This window comes from Rhamphochromis longiceps, linkage group LG16, assembly GCF_057381845.1.
Source record: "Rhamphochromis longiceps isolate RC_006_pf linkage group LG16, R_longiceps_female_GT1.1, whole genome shotgun sequence".
In the NCBI taxonomy this organism is placed as follows: domain Eukaryota; kingdom Metazoa; phylum Chordata; class Actinopteri; order Cichliformes; family Cichlidae; genus Rhamphochromis; species Rhamphochromis longiceps.
The window spans coordinates 20,995,012-21,015,490 of record NC_140572.1 but is presented as its reverse complement, the minus strand read 5'-3'; the positions used below and the strand labels follow the sequence as shown (position 1 = coordinate 21,015,490).

At 39.9% G+C, this 20,479-nt stretch overlaps 2 protein-coding genes across 5 annotated transcripts in view; one reads left to right on the top strand and one right to left on the bottom strand.

The window, feature by feature from the left end:
- Positions 1-9,407: 9,407 nt before the first annotated feature.
- Positions 9,408-16,555, bottom strand: slc5a3b (solute carrier family 5 member 3b). Of its 2 annotated transcripts, XR_014907919.1 has the most exons (3): positions 16,166-16,555; positions 10,107-14,016; positions 9,408-10,065 (listed from the first exon to the last, which is right to left on the bottom strand). XR_014907919.1 is itself a non-coding variant. In XM_085384759.1 (2 exons), the coding sequence occupies exon 2, from the start codon at positions 13,724-13,726 to the stop codon at positions 11,591-11,593; it is 2,136 nt and encodes a 711-aa protein (XP_085240885.1). In that variant the 5' UTR covers positions 13,727-14,016; positions 16,166-16,555; the 3' UTR covers positions 9,408-11,590. The 2 variants fall into 2 exon arrangements, 1 of the variants encoding a protein (XP_085240885.1); XM_085384759.1 differs by having other exon boundaries at positions 9,408-14,016.
- A 1,376-nt stretch (positions 16,556-17,931) lies between these two features.
- The window catches only part of dop1b (DOP1 leucine zipper like protein B), a 35,887-nt gene continuing 33,339 nt past the window's right edge, over positions 17,932-20,479 (top strand). For all 3 annotated transcript variants that reach the window (XM_085383693.1, XM_085383692.1, XM_085383691.1), the window contains exon 1: positions 17,932-18,231. The gene's annotated coding sequence lies outside the window, so the exon portion shown is untranslated. The remainder of the gene's footprint in view (positions 18,232-20,479) is intronic.

The following is a 20,479-nucleotide window of genomic DNA, read 5'->3' as shown; positions in this document are numbered from 1 at the left end:
TTACTGTCCTATGATAATACTAATGTAAGAAGAGTGATAAGGATTGTTTATCTCTTTATAATGACATACAGTATTGACCGGCATTGATAAGGATTTAGCTGGTTGCGTATTAACTAAACTGGTCTACTTTTTTTTGCACATCATATCAATAACTTGCTGCTTCTCTCTGAGCAAACCCTTTATCAGCAGCTGTGTTGTTGAGGTGTAACTCATCAAGAATGTTGTTGTCAGGGGTCAATTTGACCCAGAAAGATAGGAAAAGACCTCGCTGGCTTCAGTGATTCGCAGTTATTGTGTTGGGGCCCTAGACACTAGTCTCCCAGCTGTTATTTCTAAAAGAGGTAAATATTTCCTTTTGCCATTGAAGCCCTATTCCATGGATTAATGCAGAATCCCAGGCATGCCGCCATAGTTTAGTCGGTGCGGTGCATTTGGAACGTCAGGAATGCATTGACTATGTGTTTGCCGTATATTTGAAAGGTCACAGCACATTGCATACATGGCTGCTTCCGTTGTCACTTCAATAAGAAAGAACAACAGAGACATTTTTGATGTTTCAAAGTGTCTGGATAGCAACGTGACCTAAAAGGGCGCACGATACAACTTACAACTTGCAGCTATCTCATTAGCTCAGCTCATTGCAACATGTTCATTTCACACTCAAAGTAGCATTAATAACAAATATTTATCGCTTTCGTTATATACTTACATACTTTAAAAAATCTTTGAACAACACCTAAGTAAAATGTGATCTTAAATATCAGCTAACAACGACCATTACTTGTCCTACAAAGCTGACAGCCCTGAAAGTTTTTGCACTGGACGACATCATGTGAACTGACTGACATTGAAATTGGTCAGTTGGGTTTACTATTAAAGCACAAGAGTCACTAAATGGCTGACTGAATGTATTCAGGTTAAGTTACCTTATCGTACCATCTTGTGAAGTCAGACATATATTTTAAAAAAAAGAAAGCCGCTGGGTTGCCTTTCCTGGAACATACTTGGAGGTTACTGGAATAAAAAACCACTTCCATCAGATTTGCATTTCCCAACAGAAGTGGCACACCTCACTGGCAGTGCAACCTCTGCACATAACTTATACTAATACTATATTAATTAAAAGAAACTGTACTAACTTATGATTAATTTATTTTAGCAGTACTCATTTATATTTTGACAGGTAGGATCATAATTTTTACGTACCAGCTCCCAGTGACGCAGTAATAGTTTTGAATAGATTTGAATGTAATAAAGAAAAGGGTTATCGACCACCCACAATTCTCTGCCACTTATCTCTGTCAAACTCAGCGGCTTCATGAATAATTCTGTCGTCGTTGCCTCCCTGATGTCAGAGCAGAGATAAAGGCATTAGGAAACATAAGCCCTATAAACTCAGCTTGCAGAGCTGTTGCATTTAAACTGAACAAGATGCAACATCCACATGCCCCTGGATTCAGCTACTGACTTAGAGCGAGGATCAGACGAAGACAAAAGTCCCACCAGAAACTGTTCATTCCAAGAAAATCGTAAAAAATAAATAATAAGTAATATTTTTATTGTTTTGCAGGGGTTACAGGGGGTATGGCCTGCACAACCTCTTTTACTTACATGTGGATAGGAGATAGCAACAATGCGTGTGTTTTGTTAGATTCTTCCCAGTTTAGGTTTTGTAGAGTTTTCTGTTCAGCAATAAAAGCTCTTCTTCCTGCCTGCACACAGTCGGATCATGACAACTGCATCTAATGCTGTCCATTGTGCTTGATGATACAAAGCTTTGGATTTAGCTGCTTAGCAATGGAAACCCATAAAGCTCTCTACGCACTGTTACAATAATCTGGAGGCCGCATGAAGTTTGATCTCTAGCACTTCCACTTTGGTGTAATACCACTAACAGTTAACTGTTGAATATTTTTGCAGTGAGGAAATTTCATGACGGTACTTGTTGCACAGTTGGCATCCTATCATGATGCCATGCCGGAATCGACGGTGCTCCTGAGAGCGACCTATGCTTAGGTGCTTGAATTTACACACCTGTGGCCACTGGCCGTGGAAGTGATTGGAAAACCTGAATATAGTGATTTGGATGGGTGAGTGAATACAGTTGGCAATATGGTGTGAATTTTAGCCACCAGCCGGGGGGCATTTGCTAGAAACTCAGACTTGTAGAGACTTACATACCTTAATTCAACTAAAGCGTGAAGCAGGTGGAGGTTTAATGCAGGGGATTACCTGTGCTTGAACAAAGAAGTGGCTTCATGGCATTTTTTTGTTTGTTTCTTTGTTTTATTTTGTTGCACAGGTGGCAATCTATCGTGCCAGCTATTTTGTTTTAGTTTTTTTTCTTGTGAGCTCTGAAAAAAGATATATCATCTAATGTTATATAATCACAGGTGTTCTATCTATATCAGTATTGCTGCAAAAGAAAAGAGTCACACCTCATTTTATGATATTTTGCAAGGAAAATCAGAAATGGGTGCAGCAATTTATTAAAAAATGTAAATCCAGTTTATAAAATATGTGCAATTCTAAGTTTTACAACCACAATTTCTTATTACTACCATTCTCTTTCTCTCTTAGGCACGCTTTATTGTCATTTATTACAGCAGTCTTCAGGAATAATTCTCCGGGTTTTATAAGGAACAATCAAAGCTCTTCTTTGATTGTTGGCTGCCTTTTGTTCTGTTCTCTGTCGAGACGATCCCACACAGCCTCAGTAAAGTTGTGGTACAGGCTCTGGAAAGCATAATCAATGACTGATAGTGCTGCATTGTGTGTTTTTCTGTCCAGGTGTGTTTTTACTGCATTCACAGTGAGTTTGGGATCGATGTCATGCTCAAAAGTGAAACTGCTACCAATCAATTTTGGTATCATGTGGTTGATTAAAATCTTACAATACATTTCCCTGTTTATTCTTTCATCAGTTTTGACAAGTTCCCCAACACCACTGGTTGAAATAATAAAAATAAATAAATAAAGACCGCGCCCCCACCATGTTTTACAGACGGCTGTACATCTCTTCCTCCATGTTAACGTCATTTATTAACAGGCTTTATTTCCTGTTTCTTAAGGAAATTACTTTTAGATACTGCTCACCATTTGCTGCAGCTTCTTGAACATCTGGCTCCTTGGAAGTACTGTATATGTCACCCCATGTTTGCTTTAAAGAAGTACGTTACATTGAAGTTGCTATGTTTAACTGGGAAACCTTTTCCTCCTCAACATCCATTCAGGACCATAAACAGCACTTTATTGTCTTCTGAAACTGCTGTGTTGTTCTGCCTATTCTGTCCTAAAATATAGCCTTTTGTTCTGTGACTATTCTTGATCCAATTTATAAGAAACAATTAATATGTCATTAAACTTTATGAAGCTGCATACATGCTGTAATGACAAATGTATTACTTGATGGTTATTACATGTAGCTGTTGACACTTTGTAATGTTGACACAGTTTCTATCCAAACTGTCATTTCAAGCATTTGCTCAGACTATTGTTTGTGTTTTCACTGTCCAATATGGACAATGAACAAAGCATGGCCTGGATGCCAGTATTTTTCCACAAGGACAATATCATTAGTTTCCTCTTGGGAACGAGGGAAGGTATGAGTCGAGTGAGGGCTGGTTGAGGAGAAAAACCTGTTTGTAAGAGAGTTGGAATGATATATTCAATTCAATTCAATTCAATTTTATTTATATAGCGCCAAATCACAACATAAGTCGCCTCAAGGCGCTTCATAGATACAGAGAAAAACCCAACAATCATATGACCCCCTATGAGCAAGCACTTTGGCAACAGTGGGAAGGAAAAACTCCCTTTTAACAGGAAGAAACCTCCGGCAGAACCAGGCTCAGGGAGGGGCAGCCATCTGCTGCGACCGGTTGGGGTGAGAGAAGGAAGACAGGATAAAAGACATGCTGTGGAAGAGAGACAGAGGTTAATAACAGATATGATTCAATGCAGAGAGGTCTGTTAATACATAGTGAGTGAGAAAGGTGACTGGAAAGGAAAAACTCAATGCATCATGGGAATCCCCCGGCAGCCTATGTCTATTGCAGCATAACTAAGGGAGGTCCAGCCCTAACTATATGCTTTAGCAAAAAGGAAAGTTTTAAGCCTAATCTTGAAAGTAGAGATAGTGTCTGTCTCCTGAATCCAAACTGGAAGCTGGTTCCACAGAAGAGGGGCCTGAAAACTGAAGGCTCTGCCTCCCATTCTACTTTTAAATACTCTAGGAACAACAAGTAGGCCTGCAGAGCGAGAGTGAAGTGCTCTAATAGGGTGATATGGTACTACAAGGTCATTAAGATAAGATGGGGCCTGATTATTTAAGACCTTGTATGTGAGGAGCAGGATTTTGAATTCAATTCTGGATTTAACAGGAAGCCAATGAAGGGAAGCCAAAACAGGAGAAATATGCTCTCTCTTTCTAGTCCCTGTCAGTACTCTTGCTGCAGCATTTTGGATTAGCTGAAGGCTTTTCAGTGAGTTTTTTGGACATCCTGATAATAATGAATTACAGTAGTCAGCAATATGGCAACAAGAAATCAACTATTTTAAATAACTAGGGTCAAGTGGTTTCTTGTATATTTCAGCAGTGATATGAAATCACAACAAAACCAGAGTGCTGGAATCCCAGTCTGTGGCTTTAATTTAAGAGCAGGTTGTTGGTTTTAATGGAGGATCTTAAAGTATTGTATCTGAAATGGGGATATTTGGATGTAGCAGTACTAATAATAATGATGGTGAATTTATTGAAGAAGAGCTATTGCAGTTGCAACTTCCATGCATTTATATTCGTAATATTAGCTTCAAAGTGTACTTAACTAAGTTATGACCAACAAAAAATGTCTGGGAAAGAAAATGAATACTTTTAGGTTTGTCTGCTTTTTTTTTTTTTTCTTTATTCATCACAGCTGGCCAATCATTTTTATTTTTCAGTCATGAACACTCTGCCTCCCAAAGGTCATCTGTTGGATTAAGATCTGTTGACTGTGGAGGCCGTTTGAGCACAGTGACCTCACTGTCATGTTCAGAAAATCAGGTTGAAATGATTTGAGCTTTGTGACATGGTGCATTATCCTTCTGGAATCAGCTATGAGAAGATGGGTACACTGAGCTCTTAAAGAGATGGACAAGGTCAGCGTGGTTGTAACAAGCAGTGATTTGAGTTACTGTTGCTCTCCTATCAGGTCAAAGCAGTCGGGCCATTCTCCTCCGACCTCTGCCATCAACAAGGCATTTTCACCCAAAAAACTGCCTCTCACTGAATATTTTCTCTTTTTGGACCATTCTCTTTAAATCCTAGAGGTGACTGCAAGAGAAAAACCCAGATCAGCAGTTTCTTAAATACTAAGAGAAGCCCATCTGGCAACAGCAACCTTGTTCAAAGTAACCTAAATCCATTTATTGTTCATTCTGAGGCGCAGTTTGAACTTCAGCAGGCACTCTTCACCATTATTACATGTCTAAATGCATTGAGTTGCTGTCCTGTGACTGGCTGGTTCGTATTTCTGTTAATGTGGAGTTGAACATGTGTATCTAATCAAGTAGCTGGTGAGTGTATATATTATGGTAGAGGGGGGGAATATAAGGTCATGTGAAAAAGAAATACTGTGCAATACTAAAAAAAAAAGAAGTCCCCCCCTCCTGCTTCAATTGGAATTAAGCAGGTAAATAGCAGCCAGGTGCTGCAAATGAAACACATTGATTAAGTGATCAGCTGTGAATGTGAGCACCTCTGTGACAGTAGAGGTTTTGACAGTTTCACCTGGCATTCAGGTTCAACAGGTTCATGACAGTACAATCAGAAAAAAACTCCAATCCAAATGTATTTATAAAGCACATTTAAAGACAACAAAGTTTAACAAAAGTGCTGCACATGAAACAAAGGTTTACATAGTAAAACAGAAGGGACCATATGCATTATATACACAGACATTCGTCCACACACACAAAGCAGTAACACAACAACAGAATTACAAACGTCACAAGTATGGCTTCTAGAGCGATGTCCGTTTGGAGACAAAACTAAAGAGCAGATGTTTGCTCATAATGTACAGCACCACATGTGGAAAAAACCAAACATAGCATATAAGGACAAACACCTCATGCCAGCCGTGAAGCACATTGGTGGAGGGCTGATGAGTTGGGTTTGTTTTACATCCTGTGACTGTAAAACAAACAGATTGCAGTAATTGAGCTGAGCGTGACTCCTCTGAAAACTAATAGAGTCAAATGTGAGGTCGTCTGTAAGAAAGCTAAGTCAAAACTGAGTCAAGCAATAGGACAATGATCCCAAGCGCAGCTGAAAAGAATCAAGGTGTTGCAAAGGCCCAGTCAAAGTGCAGACCTTAACCTAATTGAAAGACCTCTGCATAAATGAATGCTGGCAAACCTCAATAAACTGAAGAAATGTTGTAAAAGACTAGGCAATTTTAGAGACTGACAAACACATACAGAAAATGAGTACTTCAACTTATTGCTCTTAAAGGTGGGTCCACAAGCTATTCAGTCATGCCATGTATTCATTTTTTCTCAAGATCCGGTCATGGCATGTTCTGTCAAGTCCATCTCCGAGGCAACAACCACAAAATAGTTTAAACACCTTTCACCTAAAATAACCTAAAATAAGCAAAGTGGCCTAGAACTAAAAAGCTTAGGCAACATTTTCTGATTTATCATTACATACAGTTACATTACATACACTTCAGCAAATGTTCTTGGTTACCTTACTTTCTTTCAAAATAAATGAACTGCTACACCAGTACCCATAGAGGAGGAATTGCCTGATCAGCTCACTAAACCTTTTTTTTTTTTTTTGCCTTGTTTATCAGATTTTCTTTCATAAGAGGCAAATGAAGTCCATTGCTATACATGCTCAGACACTTATGGTCCTCATCCTTGTATGAATAATCCATAAACATTAATCATGTCTTCACGGGGAGGTCAACATTGTGACACAGTTCTAACAAAACAATGCTTTTCCCAAAACCAACTGAGAATCTGCAGGCAGGGTTTCAGGTGACAATTCTAAGTTATTAATTAACATGCTTCGGTCATGGCACCTTCAGAAAAACCTGCCAAGGAAAGTCTGTGTTTGTCTTCCTTTATTCCAATGTGCTACCCACACAGCCGCCTTTGAAATGTGAATGCTACATTCTAACTTGTTGCTATGGGGAGTCACAGGACATCGCTGATATGAGTCATCGTCTAAATTGAAACAGATCATGGCCACTAAATACCACCCTCTGACTAGAAGCAGTTAATGGCAGTGATGACTGTGTCACTCTAAAAAACACACCGTATTAGTCAACAGATTACCTAACCGTACAATAGAGCAGGGCGATATGGCCAAAAATATTTATCACGATATATATTTGAAAATTTGCGATAACGATATAACTGACGATATAATTGATGCGAGACAAAATACAACTCCACAACATTACTAGCGCAAAAAAGACAACCTATCATTTATTTTCACTTAAACAAGAAGCTGGTTTTTATGTACATTAAAGCTTTATAAAAATGTAACAGTGCAAATGCAAATTCCTTGCTGAAAGTTTAACCAAAAGGCATTTCCAGTAGAAATGGGCTGACATATACTGAGCATAACCATGTATAATATTCACTGAAGTTAAAAAGAGGTGCTTTGCAACATTAAACTGCAGTGTGCAGTATGTATTTTTCGGACCATAAGGTGCACAGGATTATAAGGCACATTAAGCAAAACAAAGCAGTCAGATAAATCAAACTTTATTAAACTCATTCTTCTTGCTTCCTCCACTTCTGTACCATTGATTCATTAATGTTGAATTCTCTGGCAGCTGCTCTATTCCCATGTTGTTGCAGTATATTAATGACTAACCTCGTATTGTGGATGGATTATCTCAGTTGTTCTCCTGACTGAAGTTTGGTCCTTTTACAGCATCCTGCCATGCGATTGCATTTGTCTCTAACCATGAGGAACCTTAACGTTAACTTTTATAAGTGGAAAAGTGTTAGTGTTCGTCCTCCAGCTTCACTGTTTATGTTATGCTAACATAGCTGTGTCGCTAGCGATCACATAGCACATAATTATATACCAGCTAGCCCAACTTCAGTAACCCTACAAACGTCACTGCTGTTTAGTTTCCTGTCTTCATTTATGTTGGAAGTGATAGCAGAGCTGTACGTTTGATTTTTTTCAGAAATCTCTCAGTCAGAACATGCAATATCATGCTTAGGTAACTAGCGAAACTAGCGAGCTAACTTCCGCTAGCTTCCTGCTAACTTCTAACTCCGTTAAATGTAATGCATTTTGTTTTCATGGATGCCTGGAAGTTAAACTTCATAGTTACACCTGGTAAAGCAGCAATGCTGATCGTTTTATTAAAGATGAAAGAATTTAGACAGTTTTTAACTCTTAGTGATGCTGCAGTGTTCGTTTGACCAGAAGCATACAGAGTTTAGGACCCAGATTACTCCCAGATTTAAGAGCATCTTAGTCCGACAAATATGACAATAACGACGGCCGCTTGCATGTTCTGCAAAAAAATGTGCTTTGTCGTGTATCTGACGGACAAACACCAAACCAGTTCCACATCACTGAAGTTGCACCATTTTTACAAACCAATTCTGGTTCATCTGTTTCACTCAACAATCGGCCATGTACGTATGAAAACAAAGGCACTGCGCATGCGCGTTTTACTCATATTCTATCGCGATATTTCATTTTCCTATCGTTGCCTAACATTATACCGGTATTACCGTGAACGGTATAATATGGCCCAGCCCTACCGTACAATATAGCATTTTGCCTTTGGCATCTGTGCTTCATGCCAAGAAAATTTGCATGATGAATGTCTGTTTTCACAATGTAACTTTTAATCCACCCTTAATTGTGGAAAATTACAGAAGTGTGAGGTTTGGTCGCCAGAGGATAAAAGGATGTATGGAGCTAAACTGGTAAGCAGTGGAGATTTGTAAGCCACCGATGCTGGCCTTTTGATTGGTTAAATCTTGTGGGCCTGGAATCACCCAATCCCTGTCTGGCCCTGAGGAGATTATTAGAGCCTTGCCAGGGTTTATATAATCCTGGTCAACAATAAGTAAAAGCTCCCTCCATATATAAACACTGCACACACATGGGATGAAAAATTTGCTACTATAGAAATCCAACATGGAATCCTTCATCTCTTCAGCAGCTCTGAAAACAACATCTCAATCACAGCAAGTTGCAAAATGCCATTTAGACACAATGCAGTTATTCAGAAGTTGTAATGAAAGTCAGTACCAACAGAACCACAAGAGAGGAATTGAAAAGTGAGGTCCATAATTAAACTAATCTGAATTAAAACCATTTAGCAGTTTGTTTGTTTTTTTAAACAGATGCCTATGACTTCTTGCATCTTGGAACCAGCAGATAATTACACTGCAATAAAATGTGCCTATAATGCTGCAATAACAGCAAACGCCACCAGCAAACAAATCGTTTGCTGCATACTTCAACTTAATCCTATTATTGTCCAGAAGTGACTTCATTACTCTTTCATTCTCGTTTCATTTCTTTGACTATGAAGAACGAAAACACATCTGGCTTTAGTCTCCACGAAAACTTTATTTTCAATCTCTAAAAATAAAATCCATAAAAATAACAATGTAAAGTCTCTCAGAAAGAAAGAAAGCGTTTTAAAGCTCTTTCCCCATACTCATACAGCAATCGTCTGTTAACCATCCTCCATGTTATGCATCATTCACGCCTGACACAGATAGGGATTGGCCTATCACATTATAAAACTGACGTTTTGGACTGAGGTCATTCAACATTGGTGTCAAAAATACATACAAACACAGTACTTTTCGTTTATTTTTGTATTCTGGGGATGAGGTGTTGATGCGTGAACACGTTACACTGTGGGAACAATGACCACAATCTAGAAGGCCAATGATTTCAAGCACCCTGGCTGAATTGCTTTTTTTTTTTTTTTTTTTAAATTAAGAGCTGAATTGCTCTTAATAATCTCACGATTAAGCTCGTCCAGTAAAGTGCTACTTTGTCAACAAATGCCTGAAATGTCATTTCTGCTTAGCATTATCTGTTAATGCTAACTAAAACTGTCTACATGACAGAACAACAAAATCCTGAAAATGACTTTAAACAAACAAAAAAAAAAAGAAAAGAAGAAATGTGGTATCTAATGCACAAAGTTTCAGTACTTAAAAAACTTAAAGTCTGTGTTCGTCGATGTTTTGTCACTTTAACATTGCACACTAAGACACATTCGGTAGGAGGTTCATAAAAGATGCACTTCAAACAAGATTAAATGACATTTCAGCACTGCAGTGCACTAGAAATACATTAACACACAGTAGATACACAACAGATAGCCTGCTATAGAAGAAATGTACATTGTAGGTGATGCAGTGAGCCCTGAAGTATATTGTACACAATGTGGACATAATGCAATAGAGACAAATTTCAGTAATGTAGAGCACAAAATGAAATTTGCATAAAACACAATCTGACAACTCAACTCAACTCATGACTGTTGGTACTTGTGACTTTTTGTTACGATACAATATTAGTACATGAACTTTCAACACAATACAGTCACAGAAAGATAAAAATAACAGTGAAAGTAATGAAAACAAAGAAGAAAACACACTACTAGGAAATGTAGTATAATAAAAATAGCAGTACAGCTCCAGTTATGCCCTGATTTAGGTCATCAGTGACAACATCGTAAACAGCCAATTCAAATGGACCATTTACATTATGTCATTCATTGCAAGGGGAAATGATAGTAGCGATAATAACAACATTATTAGTCTTGTGCTTCTTTCTGCTCTCTCTTTTCTCTCTGTACTGCAAAAGATGTATATATTAAAAACATTAAATATTAACCGTAAGTTTCACTAAATTTAGATGCAACACCTTCAGTAGGCTAAATCAAACAGATATAATAATCACAATAAATATAATGGTAATATTCAATACCAGCAGCGAATGCAATGCTTCGCAGCATTAACTCTTTTTTTCCCCCCAAAGTTCATAATGGCCCCTCAACCAAACAAATAAAAAGAAAAAATTAAAAATAAATGGATATTTGTTAATATCCAATATATGTATGCTACACCAGCAACTAAGCCTACAGTCACTGAGAACAAGAGTAAAATAAAAAGCTTAAAAAAAAAAAAAAAAAAAAAAAAAAAAATCACAGAATACATTTATTTTCACAATACAAAAAAGACAAGTGCATATGTCAAATAAGGCAAATATTGAATTCACTTAGAGTACAACAATTCTAAAAATCCCAGTAGATATTTTGAATACAGGAATAACAATAAGCACTGTACAAAATTGACACGCTAGTGTCAAATAAGATTCAGAGTCATAGAGAAGTCATAGTTTTTTGTTTTGGTTTGGTTTTTTTAAAATGTGAAGAAGCTTTCATCATTTAAAAAAAATGATTACACTAAGCTTAGATCCCTGTTAGAGAGCTACAAAATATAACTGTAAATATTACAGACAGAGCTTCATACATCTCTGAAAAGTCAACTCTTTCTAAAAGCCCCAGACACCTCCCACCCCACTCGGTCCTTGTTACTACAGTGAAAAATAAACAAACATGAAGATGCCCACAGAGCAGACTGAGACCAAGCCCAGGTTGAGGAGAAGTTTGACTCGAGGTGGCTCGTACAGCATCTCGGCGATGGCTCTCGCGTCCTCCTTCGCCCCTTTTTGCTGAGCGCTCTGCGATTCTCCCTTATAGCCGCAAACCCAGTCCAGCAAACGCATGCACCTGCTCGTCTCCGCACCACTACGGCAGCCTTCCTCTGCTCTGATTGTCTCCATATTTCTGTTACCAATCTGGGCTCCAGGAGTGGTGGCAGGGGACGTTTCTGTACTTGGTGTTGCTGGGTCATGGTCTGTGGAAGGGACCAGAAGTTTGATATCCATCCCGTCCACGCACCTCTCTTTTTTAACGTCTGGGGGCAGCTCTTTACGCAGGCTTGTGTCACCATTACAGTGGTTCTTCTCAGTCAGCCGGTACGTTTCCTCTCTGTTCTTAGGGGGAGTCATTTCAATGCTGTAGAGCCCCCAGAGGGTGGTGGTGCGAACTTGCTCCTTATCTGGTGGAGAAGTACAGAGACTGACCACAATTGCCACCAACCCTGAAATCCAGAACAGCCCAGCAGCAAAATACATGTAGTGAATTCGAACAACGAAGGCAGGCCTATTATCTGGCTGGTCACAGTGAGGCTGACGGTAGATAAATGCCAGGATCAGTCGTATGGTACCTAGGGTAAAACCCGTCATGCCTCCCCAGAATGCACCTCTCTCATTACATCGCTTCCAGAATACACCTAGAAGGAAAAGGGCAGCAATTGGTGGAGTGAGGTAGCCAGCAACTTCCTGGATGTAGAGGTATGTCTGTCCACCTTGCATCTCAATAATGACAGGCACCCAGGCAATACTGATGACCACCATGACCACAACAAACATGCGGCCCACAATCAACAGTTCGCGTTGGCATGCCTTCGTCCGAAATGTCTGGTAGATGTCCAAGGTGAAGATTGTGCTTGCGCTGTTGAAGATCGAGTCAAGGTCACTCATCAGGGCAGCTATCATGACTGCCATCATAAGACCCCTAAGTCCCACAGGCATCACCGCCATGACCAGACGTGGGTAGGCAATGTTTGAGCAGCCAGCTTGGGAACCACAAACAGCCATGCAGTGCTCCGGCCCGATGCAGGCAATCTCATCTGCAAACAAAATGCGGGATATCATTCCTGGAATGACTATTAGAAACATGGGCAGGATTTTGAGAAATCCAGCCATGAGTGTTGAGCCCTTTGCATGAGCAATGTTTTTTGCTGCCAGTACTCTCTGGACAATGACCTGGTCCGCACACCAGTACCAAATAGATGCAGGCGTCTGGCCAAAAAGAAAACCTGGCCAAGGAATGTCTTCATCCAGGGGACCTCGAAGGATGCTCAGCGAGTTTGGTTTAGGGTCAATGCGACATGAAGGCGAGTATGTGTAGTTTCCAGTGGCTAGTATAGCGGTAACATTAGGAACTGCCTGCATGTACTTAGTTCTGACACCCTCTAGCCCACCGACTTTGATCAGGCTCATAATGGTTAAGGTGAGGGCTCCACCGATCATCAACACTGCCTGAAGGGCGTCGGTGTAGAGCACTGCCACCAATCCACCAGTGACAGTGAGCAGAGCAGTCATACTGATAAGCAGAACAATAGACAAATAGAGATTCCATCCAAGGGACTCCTGAATAAAGAGAGCTCCAGCATACAAGTCCACAGACAGTTTGGTAAAAATGTAAAGCAGCACAGACAAGAAAGCAAAGTAAACCTTGAGTCGTTTGCCACCATAGCGTTTTGATAGGTACTCTGGCATGGTGTAGACTCCTGAGTGGATATACACAGGGATAAACACCCAGCCAAGCAGCTGCAGAAGTAGAAGTGCATTAAATTCCCACGCTCCTACAGCATAGCCACTTGCTGCTCCTGACCCAGCCAGGCCAATGAAATGTTCACTGCCAATGTTGCTGACAAACAGCGAGGCACCTATCACAATCCATGTCATGGAGCGTCCAGCCAGGAAGTAGCCGCTCACAGTGCTGCGATTGGCTTTCCACATGGCAAGAAACCCGATGGCTAGCACCAGGACGAAATACAGTGCCACCACAGCTATGTCCACTGCTTCCATTCCACCAGCCATTTTTTTTACAGATTATGTTTAAAAAAAAAAAAAAAGTCTTACAGGAAACTTTAAAAAAATAAAAGAAAATAAAGAAAAATGGAAATATATAAATATACTTATTTTGCACTTGTTTAAATGGAATGGAAATGTTGTGCTTTGGTTTGCTGTCTGGATGGAAGTTGTTAAGATCCACTGTCTGGTCAAATACACTACTTGGATGGGGTTATCCACTGGCACTGAGGTCGTTCTAGTTTTTAAGCGGAGGATGCTGCACGTCTCTGGTCTAGAAAAGCCAAGAGTTAAAATTCCTGAAAGACAGCAAAGAAAAACACCACATTAGAGGTTTGATTTGAAGTGTAGTGGGGGCAAAAAAAAAAAAATTACAGAAATGTGTTGCATCTGATGACAAAAATAAAAAGATCAAAAATCACTAATAAAAGAAAATATATGTAAATATATGAAAATATGCTCAGTAAACTACATGAAGCTCAATATATTATTGCTCATTTCCAGCTTTGCAACTCTAGTATTTTTCCAGTGGGATTAGACTTCCTGTGACTTTCCTCGTTAATCTGTTTAAACACAAAAGGACTCAAGCCACACTACTATAAAACCTTCAAAGAAGCATTATGTAAGACATCATGAAATGTGGCAAAGACTATGCCGCTGCGCCACTACCAAATGTGCAGTTTGACTTGTGCCTTACACAAAAACTTGCAGCGCATTAAAATAAACAGGTAGCAAAAATACATTTAGGGCTACAAGTTTAAATATGGAGCTAAAGGAGTATAGCTCCTTTATATATACCACACAAAACAAGGACCGATTCACAATGTCTGCTTTTATGGACACACCTGAATCTGTTAAACTGGCATCGTCATATTCCACTCCTGAAATTAGAAGGACATTTAACTGCACCAAAAGTTTATAGCTAACTGCATTCTGCATATGCTAAATATTCCAAATTCTGCAGGAACATAAGATTACAAGAGGGATGGATTAAAATAAAATTCTTGTGTCAGCAAAAAGTAATATGCAAGGGGATGTCAGAGCACATCTGTTTTGTGTCAGTCTCATACACACATACACACACAAACATACAAACACACACTTGGCTGCCAGGCCCCTCCTGAGGTTTCAGCTTGCCATGCATGGGAGAAAATAACCCCACGCATCGGACTTCACAACCATGCTTTATGCATAACCATCCCTCTCTGTAAAAGAAGCCTTTGTTTTCATTTTACCATCTCATCATCAAGGCCTGCGCTCCATGTGTTCACCACAAACTGCCCATGAGACTCTGAAATATAGCATTCATTCATTCAGCAGACAAATAGAATTGTATTTGCAATATCATTATTTAATGCAAGAGTCAAGCTCAATCACCAACACCCCGGTATGCCAGGATGGGGACTCGCGCAGCATGCTCCCACATACTGACATCATGGGTTTAAATAATGCCACGGGGCAGACTTTAGCACATGCATAACACATTAATAAATCCATGTAGTTAAAGTTTCTTTCTTCTTCTTTTTTGTTTCTAAGCCAAGACCTATCTAAGAAGGTCTAGTGTGCAAGTGCATAGCAGTTACTTGACAGCAGAGATGCACGCCAAGACAAACGTGTCCTGGCATGTGCCAATACCACATTGGGAATACGAATTACAATAAAATATATAAACCCTGAGGATAAACAGAAGCTGCAATTTATTTAAGGAGTCGTTAAGGACTAAACTTATGCTGAGCAGCTTACTTTGCACAGCCGGATTTTAAATGAATGTCGCTCTCTGGCAACGGTCACAGCAGCCTACAAGGAGACACCAAATGTGGCACCTCTGCTTTAAATGTCTAATAACACAATAAGCGATCAAGGGCTTTGGAGCAAAGGCCGACTGACGCCATCGTCGAGAGCAGCGGTATAATGGATAGTTAGTGTACAAAACAATGCCAGATGTGCCTGACAGCCTGAGAGTGCCTTTGTGAATACAGAGAGGAGGGCGACACCAGTCTACCACGGTCAGGCAAGTAGTCCCAACTGCACCTAAGTAGTGGGGGGAAATTTCTAGAACAGTCACTCATTCATCCGCCTGCAAAAACTGCGCATCTTCCAAGAGATAGCAGTCGTCATCATTAGCCATCCTCGAGATGCCGGACGCGTTTCCAAACACACACGGACGGCTCTACGCGTACTCCTTCACACTTTTTACCCTTTAAAACATCCGTCATTTCCCCCTGCCTGACGTCAGCTGTAAAACATGAGTCTGGTGGCTCAACAGTCAGTTGGCACCCCATTGAATGAGACCTAGCGTAGCTTTAAATAAAAGCAGCCTCAATGGACTTCCCGCTGGCACGTGCTCGGATATTTTGGTTTATTGACAAAACAGCTCAGCCTCCACACACACACTCACCGGTTCTGCTGATAAAAAAAAAAAGTCAAAACAAGTCGCTACACATGTACCTGGATCGCTAGTGTTCGCGAACGCGCCAAAAGCAAAGAGATTCACAACCGTCTCTCTCCACGCCCCATAGGCGGAGATGTGTGTGGAGAAGCGTCTTCGTACTGAATGCTCGCAGCTTCCTCGGCTCACGTAGGTCGCCTCTCCAGGTTGTGGACTTCACATTAACTGCCGGCGTGTCTCTTCCGACTTTCACAGAAAGCTGTGATGCCCGTCAGACAATGCTGCCCTCGCTCCTTATAGGCATCCGCTCGATTCCACGCCCCACACGTGTATTACACCCGTGACGTGTTACAGGGCGCAAAATACCGCCTACTAGAAATTGCTCCGGTTTATTATCACTAGGCTACTGGTTCTCCTGGTCACCTGTCTGTTTATGTAAGCTTAGGAAGACAGGCAGGTGCACACTGAGCGATTCAACGGGAAGTCGAGAGTCCTGGGTCACGCCCACCCTTTTCCTCAGCGTGCTTTGAATGAGGAAGATCATTTGCTTGTCCTTAAACAAAATAAGTAGGTTAGGCATATGCATTTTTACGAACTCGTGAAAATTAAAAAGTGTCGGGTTTACTTAAACGTGAAAATGGAGAATAGATGTTAGTATTTACTGGTTTGTCTAACTGGGTAAAGTTGTCTAAATGTTTAGTAACTTTCCACTGCTGATCAGACAAAGCATCCCTAAGCTTGCCAAATCTTCCATAATCTTTTATGTACCCCTAATTAGATACCAAGGTGGCTGCTTAACCTGAACTAACACACCTGGAAGGTCTCGAGCTGCTGCCAATCGGGGAAACTGCTAGAAACCCATTCAAGGCCAGGTCACTGAAGTGTAGCTCCTAATGAGATTTATTTTTTTCTGAAGTCTCCCCAGAAAGGAATTTTTGGCCCGCATGCCAACAACAATGCCCATCAGAGGAATAAAGTTATGCATACTTTGCTGTTGCAACAACACATGTTTTCATTTTCCAAGTCGGGCTTGCAATCTGGAGGAAATAGTTGTCATTGTAGAGCAACAAGAGAAAACACCAGCAATCATCAACACCTAATTTATAGTGACTGTTGTGCCATCACTCCATTGCAACACAGAGCTGAGCCACATGAGCTTTGCTCTCTAAAAACAATCATAATAACATTACATCCAGTTGGGAGAAAAGCAAGTGTCTCATTCTTATCAGACAGCAGCACCTCTTGTGTTGAGTGGGCCCTAAATAGTGTGTGCATGTGAAGTAGGTGTGTGCATTAATGTTACCGCTTGCAAATATTTGCATGCTCCGATTCTTCAGTGTGTGTCTGTTTGTGCGTGTGTATGTTGCATAGTGTAGATAGTGTTAGAAGAGGCTTGCAGTGCAAGTTAAAACACTCACTATAATCAACCGCACAGCTTGGGTTCTGTTAAAACAGCTGGCACTACTACTGAGCAAATAATATAAAGAATGTACCAGAAGGTTGTAGAGCATAACAATATTATAACAATAATAATCCAAAAGATATTGCTGTAATCAGGCATGTTGCCCTGACCATGATAATAACCGTCAACAGCCTCAGCAGACAGATAAGAATATGATTCTACTGGTTGAGTTTCAACAAAACATCCTGCACGGCAGACACAGTTCTGCATACTACGAAGGGAGGGAAACGGAGTAAATTTCCACTCACTCTGCTCTCGCAGATATCTTGGAAAATTCCATTTCGTGAAAGACTACATTTCCCAGCAGGCATTGCGCCTCTTTCGGTTGCGTTTTTGTTGCGCGACACTATGTTGCGGTGTGTTTCGATTTCACCAGGAAGTGGGAATTGATTGACTTTTGTGAGCGCGTGTGTGTTTTTGTTTGTTGTTGTTTTATTTTTAAATTTAATCTATTTTGGACTTTAAACTTTTTTATTTTGCTGGTAAAACCTAGTTATATTCCCTACCAGACTATGGCCTGAGCGCTTAATTGCTAGAGAGGGGCTCCTTTTCCCCTTTTTTCCTTAGTTACAGTCTTAAGTCAGATGGGAGACTAATAGTAAATTATTTGCCTCAAGGTTTTTGTACCCAGTAAGCATCATTGATTGAAGAGATGAGGAAGAGGTAGGAAACTTTATTGCAGTAAACTAACATGTGTATGGATGAATGAATGATTTTTGTTGTTGTTATTGTTTTTATCCCTGTCTAAATTATTTGCGTTTTACATCATATCTCTATAACGTCCTAGAAGAAATCACATAGTGGAATAAATACACCCGCCCTCTACTTAATTAGGTATTCCTTGCCAGTACTGCATTCAGCCCCTTTTTGGCTTCAGAACTGCTTTTCTTCTGTGTGGCATGGATTATATAAGGTGCTAGAAACACATTGGTTTGGGATTTGGTGACTGTGGAGGCTATTTGAATATAGAAAATTTATTTTCGTGTTCAAGAAAACTGGTATGAGATGATTTGACCTTTGTGATATGGTGTGATTTCCTGTTGGGAGCGGACATGAGAAGATGAGTACAATGTGGTCATAAAGGGATGGACATTCTCAAAATACTCAAATAGGCTGTGGTGTTTAAATGAGGCTTAGTTGTTACTTTGGGACCTAAAGTGTGCCAAGAAAATATCCCCCACACCATTACACCACCAGCAGCTGATGCCGATGCTTTGCTTGAACTTCAATAAATACAGAATTTTGGAAGTTTGTATACTCAAATAAGCCTTTTTATTAATCCACCCCACTCGAAACATTAAAATCTATTCAGAGAGCAGTGAAAGTGTCTGCACTTTGATCTTACAATTCTTTAACCTTTGACCTACATATTAGATTTTCTTTTCCTCTCTTCACTTTTAGTGTCCTTTATTTTCTGTTGTTTTGAATTGCTTTATCTACATTTTCCCACGAAAAGCACCTCCGAACTGTCCCAAAACATTTTTGTTTGAAATACCAATATGATTTTTTTTATTTATTTATGCCAAAATAATGCAACCCAGTGTCATGTGTTGAATGAGTAATCCTTTACAAGCCTCTCCCAAGAGATCTGAAAAGACTTTGAGTTTCCAGTGTACACCGGCCGTTCTGTATTGCTTCATCGTCGCAGTCATAAAACCTGTGGTGTTGATCGGAATTAGATTGAACAGCTGCGAATGGGGGTGGATTAAACAAACTGACAATTTTGGTTCTGGCCTGTTGGTTGTGAGGTTATTTATAAACAGGCTTTTATGCCTTGAAGTGGTTTAATTGCTTAGGATGAGTGCTGAACCCGAAAATAACAGCCTGGTCACTTGCCCATTAAAGTGCATGTTTTAATCACTATATTTCAACACATTTTCAGGTCAAAGAACAGTAGGTGTGCAATGTAATGGGTAGTCTGTTATATGAACAGTAGTTACATTTTTATTGTGTGCTTTTTTTAGATTCTATATCAGTAGTAATTTTACAACATTTGTCCTTCTCGTCGTGGCAGTTTAAATCACAAAGAGTGACAATGCGATCATAGATTACAATTTTTACTTAAACCTGAGATCAATTAATGTGAAATTAATATAGAAATGACTATAAATAGACTACAAATAAATACTAGTTTGTTATTTTTGCCATCTATTAGAAGGAGCCTCAGCCTAGCAATAGTAAGACAATTTTGTTTCACTTGAATAAGACTTGATGCAGAGCTTGAAGTCAGCATGCAGATCGATCAAACACAGAAAAGGCTCACTGCACTTAACAGCACATCTGTGCACACAGACAAAAGAAGAAGATACACTCTTCACTTTGCAAGCCTTCCACATTTAAAAGCCAAATGAGATTGCAATTATCTAGATATTGTTATACAAGACAGGCGTTACAGATGGAGAGTAGCAAGACACTTTACAGTCCCAGTTATTTAGTGGTTGTTCCTGCACTGTAGGTTTGACTTCCTAGTATTGTTGGATTAGTGCTGAAGGTTAGAAGTATATGTGTACACTATTTTCCAACAGCCATTTTAAAAACTTGTTAAAAAAACAAAAACTATCCCGCCTAACTGGTTTGATATGACTCACACTGCAGTGCGTTAACATTGTTGTTCATTCTATCCACGCATTGCTGCCCTACCTCATTCAATGTTCAAGCAAAATAGAGGAAATGTTAGCGGGAGAACTGGGGTGCAGAATAACTCACGTTCACACCAGTAATAAGCATTCGGTAAACAGGTGACTTTGGGAGATTGTGCTGGATCGTTACAGCTGTGAATACTTTCTTTATTAACCCAAAAAGGTATTTTTGGGAAAACCTCTGGTGTCTCGTGTAGTCTAGGTCACTCGAATTTGTTGTTAGTACCAACCCTGCATATTAAGAGAAATGTAGGACACAATATCCAAGGACA